Source organism: Phacochoerus africanus, chromosome 10, assembly GCF_016906955.1.
Source record: "Phacochoerus africanus isolate WHEZ1 chromosome 10, ROS_Pafr_v1, whole genome shotgun sequence".
In the NCBI taxonomy this organism is placed as follows: Eukaryota; Metazoa; Chordata; class Mammalia; order Artiodactyla; family Suidae; genus Phacochoerus; species Phacochoerus africanus.
In genome coordinates this window covers 10697286-10717474 of record NC_062553.1, presented here as the reverse complement: position 1 = coordinate 10717474, position 20189 = coordinate 10697286, and the positions used below count along the sequence as shown (strand labels likewise).

Sequence of the window (20189 nt, the reverse complement as noted above, 5' to 3'; positions counted from 1 at the left end):
ACAAACTTGTAACAGTTCTACTGTGTCCCTGCTCTTGGGTGGGAACCCCATTTTTCTTAGGCTTGGACTTCCCATCCCTTGCTTCCAAATCCCTCTCATTTCTCATAGTTACTTTATTCCCCAGCTCAGCTACAGGGAAATAAGGTAACGACTGTGTAATAACTATGTAACCATTAAGAAGCGTAACACAGCTTCTCCTGTGGTCCAATCCACTTTTCATGAAAAGCAAGAGAGGGGTAATAATTTTCCTAAATGGGCAGATCGTGAATGATGTTCAGTGTAGCGAGGGAGGGAGCGTAAATGCTGCAACATCCAGGCCATGGCCCCTGCAGGGGGCAGGGAGTGTGTGTGTGTGTGTGTGTGTGTGTGTGTGTGTGTTGGGGGATGGGGTGAGGGAGGAAGAAGAGGAGAAGGGGCAAGGTCTCTGAGAGCCTCTGAAACCTCCTCAGGTCTTCCAATATCTGATTCCAGTCCCATATCATTGACAAATCTGCCTTCCTATTTCACCTGCCTTTGAATTTCTGCCCGTTTGATTATCTGCACCATTTCTGTTTCAGCAAATGCTGCCACACTTCCGTGTTCACATCAGCATGTCCTGGACTGGCATCCTGTCTCCCAGACCGATGCCAACCTAGAAGTTACCCACAGACTTGAGACTGGAGGGGCGGCAGACATGCACAAAAATAACACCCGTGAAAAATCCCCATGTTGCTCCATGCTGATCACAGGAGGTGATTAGCAAATACTGGTTGAACAGAACCAGAGACACTTACTCCGTTGGCCTCGTCGGGTCTTCGAGCCCAGGAGGCGCGCAGCAGAACCATCCTGCCCCGGCTCTTGTTCCTCGTCCAGACGGGGTGTTTCGGACACCATTTCCTCGGGGCCAGCCGCTGGCAGCTGTGGGCAAATGGTCAGAGGCTGTGACTCCCAGGGCTTCATCAGGACTCCGATCCTATCTCAGGATGAGGTGGGTCACTTAGCAAGGGAACAGGCCTTCATACGACTCAGATCTAGATAACCAATATAGCCGTCACCCCCATCCTCCGGGGGCGGGGGGGAAGGGAGGACCCTGGGTTTCTCTAAAAGGTTTCTTGGGGTGGGGGGAAAGACTGAGTTGCCCCAAATAAAATGAATATCTTCACTTTTTCTAGGGATAAGGTGTAGAGCTCTGTAGAAATGGGCGGGAAAAGGGAAGCAGGAAAATCACAACCAAACTGGTTGATCCCAGCGCTAACTCATTTGCAGACAGCTGTCAAAGGGTCCCTGGTTAATGCAGGGCAAAGAACAGGCCCTGGCTCTTTCCCCAAAGGAGGCAAGCAGGCGGGTGAGCTGAAGGGGCAGAGAGGACCCCAGGTGAGTGATGGCCTTTGGGTCAGACGGAGGCTCAGCTCCAAACTCAGATTTACTATGGGACTTTGGGGCAAGTTATTGAACTTGCTAACTTTCTTGCTCATCCAGAAAAGAAGGGAAATAAAAATAGCCTATTCCCTGAGATGCTGCCGCTCTATATCAGGCATTTTGCAAAGCACAGACATTTTGACTTAAATAAATGACCCGGAGTGGATCCGAGGCATCTAATTGAAGAAAAAAAAAAAAGTCCTCCAGTGATTCTGAAGTGCCGCTGGGTTAAGAAACACCACTCCAGATTCCTTGCCACGCCCCAAAGACTGCACATTGTCTGTGATCAGGGCTCTGGTGCAGTTCAGTGAATGACATGATGTCTCTGGAAAGTGCCACACCTGGGGTTACCTTCTCCCCGTCTCTGCCTCTTTCTCTGCCTCCTTCTCCTGTTCAGTCCGAGCTCCACACCCCTAGCCCTTGGTCATCTCGGCTGGCCTGTGCCTGTGGGCTTGGAGCTCTTTCCACCTGCATCAGCTTCTCTGCTGCCTCGCAGGACCCCCTGGCTCTGGCTGACTGCTGTGGGACAGGGTTAAAGCTCCCTGAGTGGCCAAAGGGACCAGCCACGTGGCTGGGTACCACCTCCCGCCCCTGCTGGGCTCTCCCCCCCGGGGTAGCTCCAAACCAGCTGCTGAAAAGGCGGCTCATGGCCCCAGCTGGTCCCCAGGGCAGTGTCCTGGGGGATGGGGAAAGGGTGAGCTGAAAAGGGGGTTCCTCCCTGACTACGGCTCACCCGTGCCCTCCCCACCTTCCGGGTCTCCCCTCTCCCCGCAGCCCCATCACGTGGCTACCGGCTCAAAATGGCGCTTTCCTTCCCTCCCTCCCTCCCCTGCTGGCATCGGGGTTCTTCCCAGCACATCACCCCTCCCTGCCTCCCTCTTCAGAGGATGGACTTTCCAAGGGAATCTATTTACCTGGAGAAGGTGCACCTTGCCCTGGGATGCTCACAGCCAAGGAGGGCAACTTCTGCGGAGAGCAGAGCCGGGGGAGGGACTGCCAGCAGGCCCGGGAGGGAGACGGGAGTTGGCCTTTGGTTTTAAACTGAGGCGGAATTTGAGCTTGGAGTGGGAGAAAGTGGGAGTTCCCCAAGATTTGTAACCCTGTAGTGCCATCTACCGCCGGTCTTAGTGTATGGCCTTTGATGATGGCACTTAAAAGGGCTCTTTCTGTCATTTCCAAATTTCTCTTTCAGGGGATGGGAAACACCTTAGAGGGAAAATGCTCCAGGTACCTCGCTTGGCTTCCTGGGGAGGGTTTTCCCTAAGGCCCCACACCTGATCCTTCGCCTGGACCCTCTACTCATATCCCTGCCTCTCCCAGAGAAGGGCCAAGTGGTGGTACCCACAGGAGGATGTGATTCCTCCGGGTACAGTGGGTGGTTCATCAACAGCCGGACAGACAGACGTGCGCTTCTGACATTTCCTTACCTGTTTCTTTCTTTTTTGTCTTGGCACCTTTGGGGTCTTCTTCTGTCTTCCTGCACCTGCATCCTCACCGTCTTCAATAAACTCCTTGTTAAAATGCAAATAGATAAGTTGTCACTTGGGTGTGTGTGTGTGTGTGTGTGTGTGTGTGTGTGTGTGTGTGTTGGGAAAGGATGGGAGGAGGGGACGAGGGGTGTGGTTTTTAGGTGTTAAAATGACTGCCTGTCTCCAGAGCCTCCACCCACTAAAGTTAAGTGAGTGAAGGGCAGTTGACCCATCTCAGCAGCCATCATCGTCTCTCCAAATAGACATGTTCTTGAAAGGTTGACTCCAAATGGAAAGCTTGTCAATGAAATGGTGTTGGAGCTTCCCTTGCCCCAGGTGCTCATTCACTGTACAGGGCATTTATTGAGTGCCTACTGTGTTCCAGGCCTTGGGGAGCACAGAGATACTCCCAGTGACTTCCCTCAAAGTCATAATCTAATGAAGGTCACGGACGAATGAAAGCCAGGACAGACATGCTGACCTGGAGGCAGGACAGGACCCTGGCGTGGGATGACATCAGAATCATACTATGGGTTTTTTTCCAGAGTTGGGCTTCTCAGCTTCCCAGCTTCACTATCAGATAGAGAATCATGAGGATACATGTTAAATCGCCATGGAAGTTGCGATTTGATGGAAAGAGGTGCAGGTCTTTTTGTAATTCCCCCCACCCCAAGAAACCTTTTTCCATAATTAGGCTTTTTAACTTTTAGTTATGCAATGTGAGAGCCAAAGCCTCTCAAATTCCAATCTTTGAAGTGTTCTAGTCCTAGGGTTTTCCAAACCAGGGCCCAAGCACCTCTGGATGTAAAAGAAGTTGTAAGATAAACCCAGAACGTCTCCTGTGTACCGAATTTATTAGCATTTCTCCTCCTAACATTTGGACACTTTTGTTTTTATACTGAAACTAACTTGGAACACAAAGCATGGGTTTTAATCACATCAGATTTTGAAGAAACAGCATGCTGGTTGCGTGCCCTTGGCTATGGGGGAAGACTTGAACTTCAGCTGCCGAGGACTTGAGGGCACCCTCACTCAGGCCTCCCTCTTTAGGGCCTATCAGGAATCCACTAACTTAGATTATAAGATGATAACATTGAGATATGCAATCGTGGTTCATTTTTTTTTTTTCTATTTAGGGCATATGGAAGTTCCCAGGTTAGGGGTCAAATCCGAGCTGCACATGTTGGCCTACACCATAGCCATAGCAACTCGGGATCCTTAACCCACTGAGTGAGGCCAGGGATTGAACCCAAGTCCTCATGTCTACTAGTTGGGTTCTTAACCTGTTGAGCCACCATGGGAACTCTGCAATTGTGGTTCTTAATTCAAGTCTAAATCTTGTGGGCTTAAGATAGACAAATAGAGTTGTGAGAAGTTTACATCATTTTTTTTTGCTTTATAATAAAGTTTTTTTGTTTGTTTTTTTGTTTTTTGTTTTTGTTTTGTTTTATTTTTACTTTTTAGGGCCGCTCCTGTGGCATACGGAGGTTCCCAGGCTAGGGGTCAAATCAGAGCTACAGCTGCCAGCCTATGTCAAAGCCCGAGCAACGTGAGATCTGAGTGGTGTCTGCGACCTACACCACAGCTCACTGCAACTCCGGATCCTTAACCCACTGAACTAGGCCAGGGATCCAACCTGCAACCTCATGGTTCCTAGTCGGATTCGTTTCTGCTGCACCATGATGGGAACTCCTGATTTACAATAAAATTTTGATCCTCGGTCAATGGAAAATTATCCAGCAGGACTACAAATTAGACAGAATACAAACTCCAGGAGGTTTCAGGGTTTTCTTCACAGCAGTATCCCCAGAGATCAGACACATAATACATTTTCATTTCATTTCATGAATGAACCCGGGTAGATTTGGCCATTTATCTATACTTGGTACCTTGTTTAAAGTTTATCTGCACAAGAGTTCCCATTGTGGCTCAGTGGGTTAAGGATCCCATGTTGCCTCTGCAAGGATAGGGGTTCTATCTCTGGCCTCGACCAGTGGGTTAAGGATCTGGTGTTGCCACAAGCTGCAGTGTAGATTTTGTAGATGTAGCTTGGATCCCGAGTTGCTGTGGCTGTGGCCTAGGATGCAGCTGCCGCTCCAATGTGACCCCTAGCCAGGAAACTTCCATATGTTGCAGGTGCGGTCATAAAAACAAAACAAAACAAAAAACCCCCCAAAAACAGTTTATCTGCATGGTTTTATCTGGATTCCTTCAGGCTTTCTCAAGCACCTACAGAAAACAGCACGCTGTCTCCATTTCTGCCTCCGGGCTCTTAAGTTGCTGAGCCGTGGAGCCAAGACAGAAACAAGAATTGAGGGGAACGCTTTTTCCTCTGCTTGGAGGTCTTCAGTCTCCATACTGGAGATGGTCCCCCCTTCTCTGTCCAGATGGTGTATAATGATGTTTTGCACAAAATGAGTTAGAACCTGCAGGACTCCATGAGGATTTTTAGCAGCAGGTGCAATCCATGAGCATTCTCCTCATGTTGAAGTTCCTTGGGAATCGGGGTGCTTGGGTAGCGAAACCAGACCCTGAGTAGGTGGTAGCTCAGAACCGCTGTGTTTTTGTTGGAATTTCACAAATGGTGATGAAGCAGTTCGGAGCCTTCAACCCTGCAGCAGCTGTGGGGCTGCATTTTTCTTTTACTGCCCCCCCTTCTCCTCCCTGTGTCCGAGGTAGCACCTCTGGCGTGCAGCAGGCGTGCCATAAATGCGGGTTGCTGGCCTGACTTCCTCATTCACCAACACGTGTGACATGAGCATGCACACACCCCTCAGAGCCATCGAAGCCACCACTTACCTCTGTGATGATTTTCACTTTTTCTTCCTTGGGACCCATTTGTGCTACAGTGGCTTCTCCCTGACAGGCAAAGAACAAAGGAAAAGTCAGTAAAACGTCTTTCTTTTTACTACTGTTAAATCTGAAGCTGACCTTGACCGCTCGAGACTTGTTAGAGCTCTGGTGATGCTCCGTTCACAAGGAATGCATTGCATTTTTTTTTTTTTTAAATGGCTACACCCCACAGCGTATGGAGATTTCTGGGCCAGGGATTGAATCCCAGCCGCAACTGCAACCTATGCCACAACTGTGGCAACTCTGGATCCTTTTAGTCGGCATTCAAACCTGTGCTGCCGCAGAGACAACACCAGATCCTTAACCTGCTGCACTGCAGCGGGAACTCCACAAGAATTCTTGTAGCCCCAGAGGAGAATGGCAGGAGGCTAGATGCTCTGTTTCTATGAGCCTGGCAGTGAGCTTGGCTTCCTGCGCCGTAGGTGGGAGCCAGGAAAGGGCTCTGCCCTTGGGATAAGAAGTCCAGTGGGGAGTTCCCATCGTGGCTCAGTGGTTAATGAATCTGACTAGCAACATGAGGTTGCAGGTTCGATCCCTGGCCTCGCTCAGTGGGTTAAGGATCTGGCGTTGCTGTGAGTCGTGGTATAGGTCACAGACGTGGCTTGGATCCCGTGTTGCTGTGGCTATGGCACAGGCTGGTGGCTACAGCTCTGATTAAACCCCTAACCTAGGAACTTCCATATGCCTCGGGTGCGGCCCTAGAAAAGACAAAAAAAAAAAAAAAAAAGAAGAAGAAGTCCAGTGGGAAGCCAGCTCTTGAAGGATTATTTCACAGCCTCTTTTTCCCTCAACCCTCCACCTTCAGGTCCCTCCTCACTCTCTACCCTTGGCCTTGGTTCTCAGTTCAAGGGCAAAGGGATGAAGCCAGAGAGCTTCAGAGATACATATATGGTATTGTCTGCCCATTCTCCCGAGAACATACGCTACGAGAGGGCAGGGATATTTGCTATTGTTCAGCCCCAGAGCCTAGGACTATGGAACCCGGAGACATGGGAATATTTGTCCAATGAATGACTAAATCACTCTTAGTGGCTTTGTCTTCCTTGGCCATGTTCTGGAGCCCTCAAAGCTTCATCGCCCTCCTTGGGCTTCTGTGCAGATTAGATGAAAAGCACAGGAGGAATAGCGGGCCTGACAGACCACAAGCCCTTCCTAAAAGCTGTGGAATCTGAATCTTAACTAGGACTTGGTCATGTAAGCCTCTCCCCTGAAGACTTCAAGGCTTCATTGACCCTAGTGGCGAATTAGCATTTGAAAGGGAAATGGAATTTTTTTTTTTTTTGGGGGGGGGTCTTTTTAGGGCTGCTCCCAGGCATAAGGAATTTCCCAAGCTAGCGGTCACATCAGACCTCCATCTGCCAGCCTACACCACAGCCACAGCAACTCAGAATCCCAGGTGCCTCTGCACCTTACACTACAGCTCACGGCAACATTGTATCCTTAACCCACTGAGCAAGGCCAGGGACTGAACCCATGTCCTTGAGGATACTAATTGATTTCTTTTCCACCCAGCCAGGTCAGGAACCCCAGCAGCTGATATTCGCTTGTCTCCCTTTCAGATCTCCTCTTGGGTTACCAAAAACTGGAGGAAGAAAAAGGCCTAAAGCTGCTAAGAAAATAAAAGAGCGAAGAAGTAATCTAGAGAGAACCAGGGGATGAATGATAAAAATAAAATGCTGCAGGACATGGAAGCTCTCTGCAGCATGACTCTGATGCTTATGAAGTGGAAAAGAAGAATTGTGAAATATTTTAGTAATTAAAAACAGATTCTCCATAGGTTAAAAAAACGTGTTACATATGAAAGAAACGGAAGTGGAAAATGAAAAATATGATGGGGGTTGATTTTTTTTTCCACCTATTCTTTCCCGATCATTACCTTTGAATGAGTTTCTAAGGAAATCAAATGACACCAAAATTTATTTTTTTTTGTGACCACTGTTGCTAAGAAAACAAATCAATACCACCCACCTTTAACAGGCAGCTTGTCATCATCATGTGCATCAAGCGTCTTTTAATATATTCCTATTGGCAACCTCAAAATAAGAGCCGTGATTTACTGCAGACTAATGTGATGCTCTCTCTAGATATATGTTGCCACTGGGTCTCCCAATTACACGTCAGGCTTAGCAGTACATGCCCCAATTTGCCTATGAGGAAGCTGGGGTTTCCTCTGAGGTTAACCTCTGATAGATTATGTAATTTGCCATTATGTTTTTTTTTTTTTTTTCTGTCCATGTCCATCGCATGTGGAAGTTCCTGGGCTAAGGGTGGAACGTCACCACAGCAAGGCCCTGGCCACTGCAGAGGCAACACGGGATCCTTCACCTGCTGAGCCACCAGGGAACTCTGTCATTATGGTTATTAAATGTCACCTTCTGAACTTGACCTGGGGATCCTGTGGTCCCAGAGTCTTACATGCTCCTCCATGTTGCTCTGTCTCAGCATCTATTTTCGTTTTGCAATATCAGTAACCCTTCTAGGGGAGAATATTTACAATTAAAAGCTGCACAGCCAGGAGTTCCCTTCACGGCTCGGGGGTTAACAGACCCGACTAGTATCCATGACGACACAGGTTCCATCCCTGGCCTCTTTCAGTGGGTTAAGGATCCAGCGTTGCTGTGAGCTGTGGTGTAGGTCGCAGATTTGACTTGGATCCTGCATTGCTGTGGCTGTGGCTGTGGCTGTAGCGTAGGCCAGCAGCTGTAGCTCCGATTGGACCCCTAGCCCAGGAAATTCCATATGCCTTGGGGGTGGCCCTAAAAAGACAAAAAGGCAAAAAAAGAAAAACAAAACAAAACAAAACAAAAAACAAAAACAAAAAACCCCACCAAAACCACAGACACTTGCGCTGATGAGAATGGGCTTTGGAGACTTTAGGTCAATGATTTATTTAGTTGCAGAAAAGCAGAGATATTTTTCAAGGACAGTATTGACACCTCCATTCAAGCAAATGGACAGACTATTTCCGAAGGTCATCAGAGGATCAGAGTCATATCATAGGCCTCTGTGGCAAATTCTACAGGATGGAGGGAAAAAGGAATGAAAGTGTGTGAAAAGGGGAGCATTAAATGGAATGTATTTCAACCTTGGCTGCATCAAGTTAATAAGGTGTATGCATCCTGCTCTGGTCCAGTGAAGGTGGGGGTTTATAGAAAGACCGAGGCCTTTGGAAAAAATTATATGGACCTGGGTTCAAATTCCAGCTCTGATTATCAGCTGGGTGGTCTTGGAACAATGCCTTTACTCCACCTCTGAGATCCATCTCTGTGTCTGTAAACTTGGGATCATAATCCCTGCCTCGATGAGTGATTATTTTATCAGGGTTAAGTGATAGGATGTGTGCAGTCAAACACTAGCATGGACCAGGCTCTCAATACTCGTAAGTAAGTGTTATTAAGAAAAGGGGGTGGTACAGGGCAACTCACAGGTGTGTGGTTGCCAACGGGGAGTGGGAAGAAGTGGGACAGACTGACAGTTTGGGGTTAGTGGATGCAAACTATTATTTAGAATGAATAAGCAGTGAGGTCCTGTTGTATAGCACAGGGAACTATGTCCAGTCACTTGGGATAGAACATGATGGAAGATAATATGAGAAAAAGAGTGTGTGTATCTATCTCTTTATCTCTGTATCTATGTATTTATCTATATATCTCCGTCATTTTACCGTATAGCAGAAATTGGCACGACACTGTAAATCAACTATAATAATTTTTTTTTGTCTTTTGTCTTTGGATGGCCGCGCCCACGGCATATGCAGGTTCCCAGGCTAGGGGTCGAATTGGAGCTGTTGCTGCCAGCCTGTGCCACAGTCACAGCAATGCCAGATCCGAGCTGGCTCTGCAACCTACGTCACAGCTCACGGCAATGCCGGATCCTTAACACACTGAGCGAGGCTAGGGATTGAACCTGCAACCTCATGGTTCCTAGTTGGATTCATTTACACTGCACCACAAAGGGAACTCCAAAAAACTTTTTTTTTTTTTTTAAGTAAGAGGGGATGGTAGAGGGGGAGAATAGAATAAAAGAATGGGGGGTGAAAAAGCACTTAGGCGACAGGAACAGGAGACATAAGAAAAACCGTAAGTGATGTCAAATTCCATACCACCCTCTCTGGTTCTCGACTTTGGATCTCTGGCTGCAGTAACAGAATCCCCTCTCTCCTTTCCCCCAGCTGGACCCAGGGAAGTTTTCCTTTTGTTTCCATTTATGGTGCTTCCGAAAATTTCCCTGCCTTCATGGGTTGGGAGCATTTTCTCCCTGTGCACAGTGCTGGGCTTTTTCCGGCCTATCCTGTTAGAGCCTGGGGCGGGGGCCACACGCACACCCTTTCTGATTTCATTACCTAAGCCTCCAAGTTATTCCAGCCACAGCTTCCCGTAGGAAAAGGTTAGTGACACACCGCTTTCTAGAATCATTTCATCGGCTCAATATAATATTTATCATCTTCAAAGAGTATATAAATACCCCCTTTGAGCTGTGTGTTGGGACATACGGCCAGTGCATTTACATGATGAACTAAGTGCTCCCAGGCCGTCCCTGTTTGTTGTTCTGCTGGGTTTGAAGCACACAAATCCTTCTCTAAGTCTCTTATGGCACTTAGCTCAGTGAACGGTTATTATCTGTTTATAGACCTGTCTTCCCAGGAAACACTGAACTTCTGACCTGGTCTAGTTCATTTCTGCATACGCTCAACTTTAGCACCCTGATGAAGCCTGGTGCATTGCTGTTGCTCAGTAAATGTTTGAATGAATGAGTGACGCCTTAAACGAGCTCTAGAATGTCCATTTGAGGGAGATATCATTCTGGTGTGGAATGTACCCGCAGAAAAAGTTACATGAAAATCCAATAACATACATGTATTTCCCAGACTTATTAGACTTTCAGAGCACCTCTTGGCAGTGACAGGAAAGTATCAGTTTAAGTCACAGCCCGTGGATTTCTTTCTGGCCTTTTGGCCAGAGCAGACATCCTTTGTCTGTAACGGACCTTCTTCTAACACCAAGGAAAGTGAAGCTTGCAATAACAGGTGCTCGGCCCCTTGAACCAATTTGAACTAAAGGGCCCAGAAATGCAAACTGCAGCCAATGCTTCCGGAGGACCAGAATGCAACAGGATGGTGTGGACATCCCAGGAAGGAAGCAGAGAGCTTCTGGAATCCTTCTACCAGGGGCTGTCCTGAGCCGGACTCACATTTCCTGCAAACCAGACACCAGGCAGGGGCTCCAATCAAAGCAGCTGGAGTCGTGCTCTCTGTTTCGATTTCAGAAAGTAAAACGTAAATAATAATGAAAAGGATCTCTAGGTTTACAATTCATTAAATGGGCTCGGGGGATCCAGAGGGGGGAGGCTGAACTCTACACCCCCAGGAGCTGAAAGCAGGAATCCGCTGCTGCAGCCCGGCTCTGGGAAGAACTGATTTACCTTAAGGAACTTTATCAAGGCACTTTGCAGATTCCGCTTCCTGGGATGGAGGGAAAGTGGCGAGAGATGGTCTCAAGGTTGAATCTTCTACAAAAAATCCAGCGGGAAAGGCTGAATGTTGGGGCGGTCCCTGGACTGCTCCCTGGGAAGCTGCTGCCACGACTCTGCAAAAACACCCACTTAGCAACCCGTTTCTAAGGAAGGTCACTCGGCGGCTTTTTTTTCTTTTAAAGTGACAGGTCACTGCTGGCAGAGGAACACAGCACGCACTTTGAGCAGAGGTGTGCCCCTTAGGGGAGAAGCATGAGAGAAGTCAGCCTGGGGCGGGCGTGGGTGGGGGGGGGTGCCCAGGCAGGAATTAGGTCAAGGTTTCAGAGCTGCCCCTCCCTCAGGGCATTTCTGCTGAAGGACAGGCAGTACTCGGAGGTGGGTGGCTAAGCACCAGAAAAGGTCCTCGTAACTGGGTGAGGAGGTCAACCAGGCTCCCTGGAGGTCACTGTGGAGGGTTCCCTGGTGAAACGTGGGAGACTGAATGTACAAGATTAACCCTGCTTGTCTTCTGAATCCTGCTGTATTTCCTGAAAGAAGAGAGCACTGTTATGGCTCCAAAGGCAAAGGAAATGGGCAAAGTGGCAAAGCAGATGGCAGAGTAATGAAATGAACAGACCAAAGAAAGCCATTTCAGAGAGATGGTGTGTGTATGTGTATGCATCTCTGTCTACCTATGTGTATCTGTGTCTATGTGTGTCCACATATATCTGTGTCTTTGTACGTGTGTATATGTATCTGTGTTTATGTGGTTTTTTTTTTGTCTTTTTAGGGTTTCATCTGCGGCATATGGAGGTTCCCAGGCTAGGGGTCAAATCGGAGCTACAGCTGCCGGCCTACACCACAGCCACAGCAATGTCAGATCTGAGCCACATCTTCAACCTACACCATAGCTCACAGCAACGCCGGATCCTTAACCCATTGAGTGAGGCCAGGGATCAAACCTGCATCCTCATGGATGCTTGTCAGATTCATTCCTGCTATGCCACAATGGGAACTTCCCAGTGTCTATGTGTTCTTATATGTGTATGTGCATCTGTGTGTGTGTGGTGTGTGTATCTATGTGTCTCTGTGTTTGTGCGTCTCTGTGTATCTCTGTGTGTATGCATCTGTGTCAGTATGTGTATGTGTGTATGTGTCTCTGTGGCTATGTGTGTGTCTGTGTATGTGCCTTTGTGTGTGTGTCTCTGTGGGTGTGTCTGGTTCAAAGCCACCCACCTCTGTGTGTATGTCCCTCTCTGTGTGTATTCAGCTGTTGATCTTTTAATGTATTTGTTCTTCTAAACATTGCAAGGCAGCATGGGATCTTTAAAGATGGGGAATAGACTACTTAGGTATAGACAGCACGTCTGCTGAGTCCCATTTCATCATCACATCGCTAGAATATTGTGAAAGAATGGCTCTTAAATCACAGTCCCCGCTGCCATGAAATACAATGTACAGGACGGGGTCTGTATATGCATACATACGGAGGCCTCTGTGCATGTATGTGTCTCTGTGTCTCTCTGTATGTGTGTCTGTGCATCTCTGCATATATGTATGTGTGTGTGTGTGTGTGTGCATCTCTGTGTATGTATCTGTGTGTGCGTGTGTGTCTGCATGTGTAGGTCTGTGCATCTCTGTATGTGTATGTGTGTCTCTGTATGTGTCTGTGTGTGTCTGTACATCTCAGGGCAAGTGTATGTCTGTGTGTGGGCGTGGGGGGGGGGACCGGTTGGCATGAGAACGGGGAAATGGGCTGATTCGCTCTGCAGAACCTCAGAAGAGAGCTAGGATTTGGCTCAGCAGTGTGTGTGAGGGGCTGAATTGTGTTCCCCAGAAATATATGTTCACCTCCTAATCCCCAGGACCTTAGAAGGCGACCTTGTTTGGAGGTAAGGTCTTTACAGAGGTGGTCACCCTAAGATGAGGTTGTTAGGGTGGGCTCTAATCCCTGTCCTTATAAAAGCGGGGCTGCTGAGCACAGCCAGCCACACACAGAGGAGAGAGGACGTGAAGGCACAGGGGAACTTCACTGCCAGCCAAGGACGCCCGAGGCCCCAGGAGCTGCCAGTAAGCCCTGGAACAGATGCTCAGGAGACCGGTCCTCCCAAACCTTGATTTCTCATTCCCGTCTCCGCCATGGCCAGACTATCCATTCTATTGTTTGGATGGTCATTGCCTCAGCCCCCAAACGAGTACAGTCAGATACCAGGGAAAGTGGGGAGGCCGTGGGGTCGGGAAGGCAAGACGATGTCTGTGTGGAGGGGGCTGGGTCCTCGGACCCTCCCTGACCCAGGGCAGTCTGAGCAGCAGTGCACAGCTTCCCTTCCCGGCCCCTCCTCTTCTCCCTGCAGAGCAAACTGGGCATCTCTTCTCCAGGGAAGCTGAGCCAAGTTCAGGCACAGCCGTAGGGGGCTGTCTCCAGGCTGAAACTTGGATCTGAAAGGCAGCGGGGGACAGGACACCCCCCAAACCCGTCTCGTGAGCTGAGACAATCACACACACACCCCAGCTCCCCCGTCCCAGCTCCACCAGCACCAACTTGGAAAAGGTGGGGCATGGTTTTCTGGAGGAACCGAACAGTCATAAAGAGCAGGTCCCAGATATCCTCATCGACACTTGCTATTGTCCCTTTTTTGACGGTAGCCATCCTCGCAGGCGTGAAGCGCTGTCTCATCGTGGTTTTACAGGGCGTTTCCCAGGGAGCAGTGATGCGGAGCTCTTGTCATTCAGGCCTTTGCTGGCCATTTGCACATCTTCTTTGAAGAAGGGGGTGTGTGTGTTGGGGGGAAGGGGTGGGTTGTGGTTAGATTTTTGACCATGGGTTTAATTTCTTTAGTACTTAAAAGCCGGTTCAAGTTCTACATTTCTTTTTGTTTTAGTATATTATATATTTTTAGAAAATTGTCCTCGTTCTTTGTTTTAAAGTTGATTGGCCTAAGGTTGTTCAAAATATTTCTTATTGTCTCAAAACTTTAACATACAGGTAGTTCTTTCCCTTTATTATTACTAATAATAAACATCCTGTGTCCTATCTTGATATGCCCCTGTGGTGGTTTTCAAACAAAACCTCCAATTTCATAGTTATTCCTTCCATTTTATTTTTTTTCTTTTTTAAGGCCGCACCTACAACATATGGAGGTTCCCAGGCTAGGGGTTGAATCAGAGCTGCAGCTGCCAGCCTACGCCACAGCCATGGCAACGTGGGATCCAAGCCACATCTGCGACCTACACCATAACTCACGGCAACGCCAGATCCCGGACCCACTGAGTGAGGCCAGGGATTGAACCTCCGTCTTCATGGATACTAGTCAGATTTGTTTCCACTGTGCCGAGATGGGAACTCCTCTTCCTTCCACTGAGAAGTGGGGTCTTTTTTCTCTCCCCTTGTGTCCGAGTGCTCTTACAAATGCACAGACCAATAGAGTACGGTGGAAGCGATGCAAAGCTTGCTGGCTGATTTCTGAAGCTGGGTCATCAATGATGATGTGGTTTCTAAGTTGTTTGCTGGAACTTTTGTGCTGAGTGTCTTGAAGAAGTTTGACTGCTCTGAGGCCACCATGCTGTGAGGGGGCCAGGTCAACTGGAAAGGTCATATGTACATACTCTGTTTGGCAGTTTTAGTCTTTGAGTCACCCTAGCCAAGGCTCCAGATGTGCACCCGAACTAGCCTTTGGGTGATTCCAGCCTATAAACATTGAGTCATCTCCCAGGTCTCTCAGTTGAGGCCCCAAACCTTGAGGACCGTTGACCAGCTCTCCTCTGTTCAAATTCCCGACTCACAGAATCCATGTGCACAATAAAATGATTCTTTTAAGCCACTGCATTTTTGGGGTCATTTATTATGCAGCGGTAATAACTGTAGTGGTCACATCTTTAAATAAATGAATAAATAAGTTGATGAATGAAATACAGTCATTCTTTTTTTATACGGGACTCCAGGGCACCTAATTTTTACATGTATACCTAAAAAACAAACAAAACAAAACAAATGAGACAAGTGCATTCAATGCCTTCAAGAGTAATGCCACTAAAGCGTGACGCCTCTCTGGGAAATTAGAACCCTACAATAAACAGGGAAAAATTATAGCACTTACGATTAACCTATTATGCTGTATAGGAGAGCATGTAGAGAAAAGCTGCAATGATGAATTATTTAAGTCAATAAACGGCTAAAATTTGTTTTTCATACCTGGACATGTGGGAATACCACCTCAGCTTTAGATGAATGTATCAGTCTTACTTGGCTCTTGGAATTTTGCAATATTTTTGATGGTAACTGATATATTCTCCACGAAAGAAAAACGTTTCCTAAGGGAAAACTCATCACTAGAATAAGACTCAACTTGGAAGCTGAAGAATCTACCTTTGAATCATAAATTTTGTAAAGCCACGTTCTTCAACATGTGATTTATATTTTCCAATTTGCTGAATTATATACATCTCCCCCTGAACTATAACTCCAACTCCAGTAAAGCTGAACCTCTTGTTTCTGTGGGAACTAGAGAGACATACTTAGTGACACAGACATATTGGTTGTGTAGCCCGTTTTTATTTTATAGATATTAAAACATTTAATTTTCTACCTCCAGGGCTATGGTTTTCAACCTGTTTTGAATTGCTGCACTCTCTTCTCGTTTGCATCATTTCCCAAGCTTCTCACTCCCTAAGAGAGCTGTCTGAACTACTGAGAATACAGTTGGAAGATTCATTGTGTTTAGAGACTCACGTCCTGATCTGAAATAACAGGAGGCACTCTTACATAGAGGAAATGGCTGCTCTAGTATGAGCAGTGCATTCTCACATTTTTCTCACTGAAAAGGTTATTTTCCTGCAATTTTCACATTCTCTTTTCTCCAGCTACTTTCCTTCAGTGCATCTCGCTGGTATGACCTGCACAACAAGCTTAGTGTACAAATACCATCATGACAATTTTCTAATTAGTTGCTTGAAAATGGGCTTGCCTTTATTAGTAGGGCATCCAGTGTCTCCTTGAAGCCTCATTTCCTTTTTTTTTTTTTTTTTTTTGGTTGTGCCTGAAGCTTGTGGAAGTTCCTGGGGCAAGGGATGGAAACCGGGGCCACAGCAGTGACCCCAGATGCTGCAGTGACAACTCCAGACCCATAAACTCCTGCACCACAAGAAGTCCAGAAGACTCATTTTCACTTATGGTTGTTTGTAGGTCTTGAGGGGCTTACTCCATTCAAAGGGTAGTTTTGTGTCCAGATGCCAGTGGAGAGAGAACAGAGGCATCTAGCCTGTCATCCTGGAAAATGGGTCCCAGGAATTCTGAGCATTTGTTGCCCTGGGGGGTGTTGACGCATCTGATGATCCAAACCTCCTAACCAGATGCCTTCCACGGGAGTTTCCGGGGTTAGCCTCTTCTGTTCCCGACAGTGCTTCTCAGCCGTGTTGATTTTGCCAGGGGACATCTGGCCAAGTCTGGGGACACTTTTGGCTGTCACAACTTGGGGGAAGGGGCTACTGGCATTTAGGGGGTAGAAGCTAGGGATGCAGCTGAACACCCTATTACCACCCCTCCCCCACCGCCCCAGGGGAAAAAGGATATGGCTCAAAAGGTTAACAGTGCTGAGGCTGAAGGACACAAGGGTTTCTCCAACACGGTTTATACCCACATGATCCCGGCCTCTGGAGAGGCTTTGGACCTCAGTCACAGCTCTGCCTAAAGCAGCAACTACTCTCTTTCCTCCTCTCCCCCCCGTCTGAGTTCTGACTGGAGCCCCGATGCCAGTCCACACCCTCACCCCACCACCTGTGCCAGTCTCCCCGTGGTGCTCAGCATCCCTTCTGTCTAATCGGCTCCATTAGGACCGTCAGGTTATCGGAGAGGCTTTAACGCTGTCTGAATTCAGCAGGAAAGCGGTCCGTGTTTCAATCTCTTTGTCCCCAGGACATTTTGCAGATGTATTCGCAGATGTCAAAGACAGCAAGGAACACGTGGAAAGGAGAACATTAGCCATGTCACAGAAAATCCTATGGCATCCCCCCTTTCCCTTGCCTTACTTTTGCATCATCAAGAAGAGGTGCTCAAGGGAGTTCCCATGTGGTTCAGTGGAAATGAATCTGACTAGCATCCATGAGGATGCAGGTTTGATCCCTGGCCTCGCTCAGTGGGTTAAGGATCCAGCGTTGCTGTGAGCTGTGGTGTAGGTTGCAGATGCAGCTTGGATCTCACGTTGCTGTGGCTGTGGTGGAGGTCAGTGGCTACAGCTCCAATTTGACCCCTACCCTGGGAAACTTCATATGCTACAGGTGCAGCCCTAAAAAGACAACAGACCAAAAAAAGAAAAAAAATAAAAGAGGTGCTCAAGTGTCCCTTCAAAGAAAAGAGATCCTATCCAAGGACACTGGCTAGGCTCACTAGGTAGAGGAACAGCTGACAATATTTCTTGGTAAAAAATACTATATTCTGCTTCCTTCTGAACTCGATCCATCTATTATTTTCTCATGTCCTGTGATGTCACAAATGGTACATTTCCTTCAAATGCACCAAACATTAAAGATACTTGGGATACATACGTAGTTTGCTAGACTCAGTTGAGGAATTACCTATTTACTGATTCCAGGTCAAGAATTTTCTTGTCTCAGCAGCCACAGCTCCTAAAGAGACAACTATGCTTGGTCTCCTGCTGCAGAATTCTTAGGGACCTGGTAGGGCATTGGGGTCCTGATATTGGCAGAGAAGATATATGGGCATAGATAGAGCCCAGGAGCCTTTATATTTGCCTCTTGATTTCTGACAAATTGGGAAACTGTATTTCTAATATCCTTAGATGGACAAGGGTATAAATAGAACTTCTTGGACTTGCCTCTGAGTTAAATCACTGTTGATGTTTTTGGAAAGGCAGGGCAGATTCCCAAGAACTGTCTAGCAGATAGATTTCTGGAGTAAAAGCCATCCATCTGTAAACTGGTAGTTGTCTGTGTTCTCACTGCGTGAGAGATGGAATTTGGAGCAGAGGGACAAGGGACCCTTGTCACCATGCACCCCTCTGCTCTCTCGGGCTTGACTCGGACGGGCTTTGACACACTCGGAGGGTTTCCTGGGGTAGTAGGGAAAACAGGACACTACCATGTGCTGTTTAACCAGGGCTGGACAGGCAGGCAATCTTATAGGAGCCTGGCCAAACTCATGCGGGTGGCCTGTGTGTCTCAAATGCTATCATGTCTAGCTGCCATCTATTAATAACTGCTATAATTCCTCTCTCTCTTCTCCGAGACTTCAGTAAGTGTTCCAACATAGTCTCATCTGTGCTATGGGAATTACAGAAAGGCTTTATACCCATGCTTGGGATGGGAAAGTAAGGAAAAGAAGAATAATTTCAGGAGCCACTATGATGGGACCCATGGTGATGGCTGCATCCTCAAAAGCTAAGTGAATTCTAAGCTACAGCAACACAAGTTCTGAGATGCGTCTGTGACCTACACAGCAGCTCAGAGCAGTGCCGAGTCCTTAACTCACTGCGTGAGGCCAGGGATCAAACTTGCATCCTCATGGATACTAGTCCGGTTCATTACTGGTACTCCACCATGGGAATTCCTGTTTATTTTATTTTTTATTGAAGTATAGTTGATTTGCAACATTTCTGGTTTATAGCAAAGGGATTCGGTTTTACGCACATGCATATATATATATTTTTCATATTATTTTCTTTTTTAATTTATTTTTACTTTTTCCATTATAGTTGTTTACAGTGCTTTTGTCAATTTTCCACTGCACAGCAAAGTGACCCAGTCACTCATATTCTTTTCACTACAGATTATTATAAGATATTGAATAGAGTTACCTGTGTTATACAGTAGGACCTTATTGTTTATCTCTTTTATATATAGTTGTTTGTATCTTCTAATTCCAAACTCCTAATTTATCCACCCCCCACCCCAGTTTCCCCCTCGGTAACTATAAGATTATTTTCTAAGTCTGTGAGTCTATTTATGTTTCATAAACAAATTCCTTTTAATCATTTAAAAAATTCCACATATAAGTGATATCATATGACTTTTCTCTTTCTGATCTTACTTCACTTAGTATGAAATCTCTAGGTCCATCCATGTTGCTGCAAATGGCATTATTTCATTCTTTTTTATGGCTGAGTAATATTCCATTGCATATATGTACCACATTTTTTTTCTTTTTTCAGTCTCTCTCTTTTTTTTAAGGGCTGCACCTGAGGCACATGGAAGTTCCCAGGCTAGGGGCTGAATTGGAGTTATACCTGCCAGCCTACACCACAGCCATAGCAACGCTGGATCCAAGCCATGTCTGTGACCTAAACCACAGCTCATGGCAATGTTGGATACTTACCCCCACTGAGCAGGGCCAGGGACTAAACCCGCTTACTCATGGATGTTAGTCTGGTTAGTTACCACTGAGCCACGATGGGAACTCCTATACCGCATCTTCTTTATCCACTCCTCTGTCGATGGACAGTTAGGTTGTTTCCACGTCTTGGCTGTTGTAAATAGTGCTGCTATGAACATAGGGGTTCATGTACCTTTTTGAATTAAAGTTTTCATCTTTTCTGGAGATATGCCCAGAAGTGGGATTGCTGGGTTATACGGTAATTCTATTTTTAGTATTTTAAGAAATTCTAGTTGTTTATTAATTGCAGTAAATACGGACGGGTAGCTTTTAAATGTGTGCTGGGCAATGGGAGGAGACAACGGGAGGAGATGAACTCAATGAAAGACAGAAGACCTGGTTCCAGTCCCACACTGACAAGTTCCTCATCTTTTGTGGATCTCTGTTTCCTGTAGCATGAAGTGGGCAGAGAAAGATGATCGCGAAAGCCTCTCCAGGCTCCTCCTTGGATTTTGTCAGATTCGTTCTCTAGTCGAGGAGTTACCATTACTGGCCGCTAGAGGTCAGTCCCTTAAAAGTAAGCGGGCCACATTCCATTCCCCTGCCATCAAAGTCAACCTTGAAGCAAAAGCAAAATTATTGTTTTCTTGCCTTGTTTTGGGAAGGAAGCAACATTCCCAAAGAAACAGTTTTAC

The 20189-nt window shown here is 46.9% G+C and overlaps 1 protein-coding gene across 4 annotated transcripts in view; it reads right to left on the bottom strand.

The window, feature by feature from the left end:
• Positions 1-11423, bottom strand: part of CC2D2A (coiled-coil and C2 domain containing 2A) — a 120346-nt gene extending 108923 nt beyond the window's left edge. The window contains exons 1-4 of one of the 4 annotated variants that reach the window (XM_047797982.1): positions 11142-11423; positions 5667-5726; positions 2826-2909; positions 774-897 (exon numbers count right to left, since the gene is read on the bottom strand). In XM_047797982.1, coding sequence (XP_047653938.1) covers positions 774-897; positions 2826-2909; positions 5667-5705 — 247 coding nt within the window. In that variant the 5' untranslated portion in view covers positions 5706-5726; positions 11142-11423. Of the gene's footprint in view, positions 1-773; positions 898-2312; positions 2463-2825; positions 2910-5666; positions 5727-11141 lie in introns of those variants that run through there. The other 3 variants (XM_047797981.1, XM_047797979.1, XM_047797980.1) reach the window with 3 other exon arrangements.
• Positions 11424-20189: the final 8766 nt, after the last annotated feature.